This window comes from Lepidochelys kempii, chromosome 1, assembly GCF_965140265.1.
Source record: "Lepidochelys kempii isolate rLepKem1 chromosome 1, rLepKem1.hap2, whole genome shotgun sequence".
NCBI classification, from domain to species: Eukaryota; Metazoa; Chordata; order Testudines; family Cheloniidae; genus Lepidochelys; species Lepidochelys kempii.
The window spans coordinates 261,642,572-261,648,571 of NC_133256.1; the positions used below are offsets into that span (position 1 = coordinate 261,642,572).

Genomic DNA, 6,000 nt, shown 5'->3' on the forward strand with positions numbered 1-6,000 from the left:
TCCTCCTTTTCCAAATACAGGATTAGCCAAAGGCAAAAGGAGGAGTTTCTTAGCTTACAGGTCCAAGCTTCTTTTCAGCCAGCATCCCAGAACCAGAACCTCTCTCTAAGTTTCTTTCGGAATCTCACTTTGGTTATAGGCTTCTGCTTGGATTTTTCCAGGTAGTCTCTGTTTCTCTCTGGTCCTGTGCATTTATGCACACACGGGTTCTGCGCCCACCCCACCAAAAATAATACTTAGTGGGTGCACACACACACCCCATGCCCATACAGTCCAAACCTCTTCAGTGGGTTCACATAACCCTTTACTTTTAGATGGAGGGCTGTGGTTAATTTATCCTTACAGTTATGCCAACTGAAGAGTGTATTCACACCCATCAATTACAACAAGGTTTTAACTCAACCCATAACAAGGTTCCACCCAGCTCAAAGAATAACTTTCCACAAATTGAAAAGGAGTACTTGTGGCACCTTAGAGATGAACCAATTTATTTGAGCATAAGCTTTCGTGAGCTACAGCTCACTTCATCAGATGTAATCCGATGCCATCCGATGAAGTGAGCTGTAGCTCATGAAAGTTTATGCTCAAATAAATTGGTTCGTCTCTAAGGTGCCACAAATACTCCTTTTCTTTTTGTGAATACAGACTAACACGGCTGTTACTCTGAAACCTTTCCACAAATTAGTTTCTGAAGGTGTACACACCAAATAGGAAAAAGAATGTTAGAACAACTGTCATGAAATTAAGAAGGGGACAATTTAGGCTTTGGGACAAAGATTAACCAGAATGCTGGACCAACAGACTGTTTCAGTGTAGAAACTCCAATTTCCCTAATCCAAACTGCCTTTCTGTATTAGTTTGCTCTATTGCTGCTGGATTTATAGACAAATGGCCTGGCCCATTTCTTCCGCACCACCAAAAACCATCTCTCATGCCTGCTGCCATCACTTTAGGACAACATCCTGATTTTCTCCAGCAGGAAGCAGAATTTCTTCATCTCACCTCCAATGCTCTCTTGTAGTCCCCCAGGTGAAAGGCACAGTATCCAATCCAGAGGTCAGTGTCCTCATCTTGTTCCCCTGCATGCCGTTTAAACTTCAAAGAAAAAGGAATGCAAAAATGACACCAGCTGTCAAGGTTTGTGAGATTGTCTCATGTGAAACAAATCCATTTATAAAATTAATATTAGGATGATTTCTGCTGGCTTTACAACCCTGGACACTGAAGTCAAGCTGTATCAATATCACATTTTCAAGGAGAGGCATTCTATCCAGTCACACAGTCTCTGTACAAATATTTAAAAGCTGTAAACGTAAAGGAGGGCAAGCGGTTATTCAGGCTGGTGCAAGGGGCATAACTAAGGTGTGAGAAAGAACAGAAAAGACAAATTAGTTGGAATAGCTGGAACTTTTCCCAAACAGGAAGCTCTGCTGCAATTGGGAACAGTCTGCTAAAAGGAGCCTCATCACCCCAGTCATTGGAAGAAGGGTCTGGGCAAGGCCCCGGGGCTGTGCTCTGGGCATCAACCTTGCACTGGCGGGGGATGGGGGGAGTGGACCCGGTGACCTGCGGCCCCTCCCGTTCGCATCCCCGTTGTCTGGGAGACTGGCGGAGTTAGCTCGTTAGCTGCGGAAGCGCAGAGCCCCGTAGGCCGAGCCCTGCAGTGACCCCGGGGCAGCCCCCGCCCCCGTTACCTCCAGCAGGGCTATGGCGCCGGTGAAGTCCCTCTGGGCCAGCAGCTCTTCTAGCTGCAGGACTTTCTTGCCTTTCTTCTTCCGTTTGTCACCCTGGGGCGGGGCGCCCCCCACGGCCGGCTTGGCCCGAGAGAGCATCTGGAGGGGGCAGAAAGAAGACGGGAGACGGGCTCAGAGCGGGGAGGTGCTGGGGGGCGCCAGACCTCCCCGCTCCTGGATCCCCCAAGCGGCGACTCGCCAGAGGCGGCGGCGGCGACCTCCCCGCCCTGTCCCTCACCATCTTGCTCCTCGCCTCTCCAACGACTCCGTTACCCCGGTAACCCCGCGGGGGGGGGGGAGGGAAGAATGACTAAGTGAGACACCGAATAGGCCCCGGCTGGAACTCACGTCCCCGCTCACAGTTCCGACCCCGCGGCTAACGCAGAAGAGGAGCCGCTCGATTCTTCCGGGAAGAGTTTGAGAAGGGGCCATTTCCGCTGTGGCGCGTGGTTATCACCATAGCAACCCAAGGAGCTAATTTTGTCGCCGCAGCGTCACAATATTTGGGGTTTTTTGGGTTAATGTCCCAGCTCATGGGGACAAGCGGTTGAGATGAAACCGTGAGTTTTCATTTATAATACAAAACCCAGCCTTCAGGGGTACGGAGACAAGCTTGAAAACAGGACCCAGGTACGCTTGAATCATAGACTATCAGGGTTGGAAGGGACCTCAGGAGGTCACGGAGTCCAACCCCCTGCTCAAAGCAGGGCCAATCCCCCATTTTTGTCCCAGCTCCCTAAACGGCCCCCTCAAGGATTGAACTCACAACCCTGGGTATAGCAGGCCAATGCTCAAACCACTGAGCTATCCCTGCCCCCCAAAGGGCTCATAGAATCATAGAATCTCAGGGTTGGAAGGGACCTCAGAGGTCATCTAGTCCAACCCCCTGCTCAAAGCAGGGCCAATCCCCAATTTTTGCCCCATCCCTAAATGGCCCCCTCAAGGATTGAACTCACAACCCTGGGTTTAGCAGGCCAATGCTCAAACCACTGAGGGATAGCTCAAACCACTGAGCTATCCCTCCCCCCAATCATCAATCAAGAAAGCAAAGGGAACAGATTTTTGGTGTCCAACTTATGCTTTTTCAGTGCCTTGGGTGGGGTAATAGTGTGATTGTGCAGCAGAAAACTTCGTGCTGTGGTACAACACCAGTGCTTTTGTCAGGCGAGACCATAGTACCGTCTTTTGACAACATGCTTAGGGGCTCTACATAGGATATAACACTAAATTATGAAAATCGGAACAGGGAACTACTGAATTTTGTCCCAGGCAACAAATGATGCAGTGATGATGTCATGACATGTATCAGCATGTGCTATATGATGTCATCACTGTTCTCTTCAGTGCCATCAGTGTGCAGGGGCCTTTACAGACAACTCAATAGATGAGTTCCTCCCACAAATGGCCCATTAACATTCTTCAAGTCAGAGGGAAGAAAGGAAGTGGGAGAGCAGCTGAAGGGGTTTTTAGTGGGTTATAGATTGTTGTCCTCGTCCTCAAAGGAAACCTGCATAAAACTTTCAAAAGACAAGTCTGTGAGCTTAACTTCTTAACTTTGCTAGACACTAAAAATCATGGTCTGAAATGAATAGACATTGGCTTTATGGCTTATTAAAACTGTGTAAGTGAACTGTTAGTGGGCCTCTTCACCTTGAACAATCCCTTGAAATATGTGCTAACCAATCTGTTCCATCTTGTCTTTAGCTGTGACACTCTGAATAAGTTTCCCAGACCTGAAGAAGAGCTCTGCATAAACTCAAAACCTTGTCTCTCTCACCAACAGAATTTGGTCCAATAAAAGATAATACCTCACCCACCTTGTACATCTAATATCTTGGGACCAATATGGCTTCTCCAACACTCTACAAAATATGGACATTTTGCAGTTGTTTGTTGCACCAAAGCAGTCAGGGTGTTAACTCATTGACAGTGAAAACCCATTGTTTCTGTCGTCTATCACATCTCATGACACAGAGCCTGCCTGGAGAGTGAAACTGAATATTCATGGAAACACTAGTGACTTTTAAATAATCCAGAAGCAGACATCTAAACTTCAACACCTCCCAGAACGGAAGTCACCTGACACAGCCCTGACTAGCCCTGAAAGTACTCTGAACAAATGGGCCAGAGACACAACTTACAAAGACCAACAGTATCGTGTGCCCCAGTGGTAGTAGTTATAAAGAAAAGTGGAAAAATATGAATCTGTGTGGAATTTAAAAGACTTAATGAAGCAATTGTTAGAGAAAAATATATTATCCCAACTCTGGATGATTTCCTTCCCAAATTGAAAGGAACTAAACTGTTCTCCCAAGCTGAATGCCTTGAGCCAACTCTGGCAAATTCCTCTAGCCAAAGCTGAACTGACTACATTTATCAAACCCTTTGGGAGATTTCACTTTCGAAGATTACCATTTGGGATTACCAGTGCACCTGAAATTTTCCAAAAAAAAGATGGCAGAACTGTTAACGAACACAAATGGAGTTGTAGTTTTCATGGACAATGTTTTGATATATGGATCTTCAATGAAGAACACAACAAAACCCTCAACAAAGCCCTAGGCCTAATCAGTCAGTCCAGATTGAAGTTAAACAAAGAAAAGTGTGTTTTCCGCCTACCCCAAATTGAGCTTTTGGGACAGGCAATAAACAAAGATGGAATCAGTCCATCTGAGAAAGTAAAAGGAATCTGAGAATGGAATGCACCAACAAATGTACCAGAACTGAGAGCGTACTGGGCATGGTAAATTACCTTGGTCAATACCTACAAGACCTTTCTACAGTGACAAAATCACTGCATGAACTGTCCAGTGCATCTTGGCGATTGGGGCTAAATCAAGACATTGCCTTCTAAAAGGCAAAATAAATTATTTCAGCGGCTCCAGTTTCAAGTACTATGATGCAAACAAACCCACAATGGTCAGTGTGGATGCAAACACCGCTATGGCCTAGGTGGTATACTGTTGCAACAACACAAATCTGTGTGGAAGCCAGTTGTGTTTTGCTCTTGCACACTCACAGAAGCAGAAAAGTTATACAGAGTGAATGAAAACAAGGGCCTGGCAAGTGTGTGGGCATATGAAAACTTTTACAGATATCTGTGTGGATGGGATTAATTTACAATGATAAAAGACTATAAAACCCTCATCAATGGAAAAGGCTTGGATCAAGCACTGCTGAGATGTCAGTGTGTATTGATAAGGTTAGTGTGATTTAAACCAACTTCTAAATATGTTCCTGAGAAAAATCTGGTAGTAGCAAACACTGTCATGGAACCCCGCATCACACTGTGACGTTACCCAGGGTACAATTTGGACTGTTGAATAGCTGAGCCCCTTCAGTTCTCTAGCCTGGGATGCCCTTTACATTATTTTGCGGTATAAACAGCCACTCCTGGCCTGCTCACACAATCTTCAGCATGTAAATGCACTCCCAGCTAAATACATGAGCACTCTGAGCATTCACTTTACATATAGGGCAATACTCGCAAATTCTAAGTCCCAGCCTTGTTCCCTGAAATGTGCATCTTGTGCTCCTCAGCACCCTCCTGTATAATACAAGTTCATAGAAAGTCCATCATTTCATCAAAGGAAAATGATAATCCGCCAGGCTTGTTATCCCACACCCTTTAATTTAAACACTGGTTAAGACAAAACAATAAGATATGCTTAATACCTACAGAAAGATAGATTTTAAGTGATTACAAGTGATGATGCATAAAAGTCAGGATTGGCTACAAAAAAAAGAGTAAAACTCAAGTTAATACCTAATTTAACAAGTGAACTTAAAAGCAAAAGATTTTGTCTCACCATAAGCTGCAGTAAGTTTCACAGCTGGATCCTCTTTTCAGCCTGGAACTTCTCCCTTGCCCCCTTCTGCCTTGGTTCAGAGTCTCTCTGGTATTCATTGATGTCATAAGCATAGAGATGGGAGGAGAGGTGATTTTGAGGTCACTGTCTCTCATTCTTATATCCCTCTCCCTTCTTTGAGGATTACCCCGAGCTGGGTGTAGGCAACAAGCAGCTTCTTTTGGACTTCCTGTGATGCAATGTAAATTTCTTATTCATACCTTTCTCCTGCTGAAGAATGGCCACTTAAGCAGCTGTTAGTTTTTTTAACACCTCGCTGGGGTCAGTGTGTCTTTGTCTCTGAAAAACTGGTTTGTGGGCTTTACCCAGTATTACAACACATTTCAGTAACAATCATACAGTAGAATATCACAACTTCACATACAGTGTTGCTACATATATATCAATGGGGTAATAAT

The 6,000-nt window shown here is 45.2% G+C and overlaps 1 protein-coding gene across 3 annotated transcripts in view; it reads right to left on the bottom strand.

Moving 5' to 3' along the window:
• IFT56 (intraflagellar transport 56) overlaps positions 1–5,750 on the bottom strand; it is an 80,420-nt gene extending 74,670 nt beyond the window's left edge. The window contains exons 1-3 of one of the 3 annotated variants that reach the window (XM_073327300.1): positions 5,543–5,750; positions 1,695–1,832; positions 1,003–1,095 (exon numbers count right to left, since the gene is read on the bottom strand). In XM_073327300.1, the coding sequence (XP_073183401.1) occupies positions 1,003–1,095; positions 1,695–1,832; positions 5,543–5,545 (234 nt within the window). In that variant the 5' untranslated portion in view covers positions 5,546–5,750. Of the gene's footprint in view, positions 1–1,002; positions 1,096–1,694; positions 1,833–1,971; positions 2,024–5,542 lie in introns of those variants that run through there. The other 2 variants (XM_073327299.1, XM_073327302.1) reach the window with 2 other exon arrangements.
• Between the last annotated feature and the right edge of the window lie 250 nt (positions 5,751–6,000).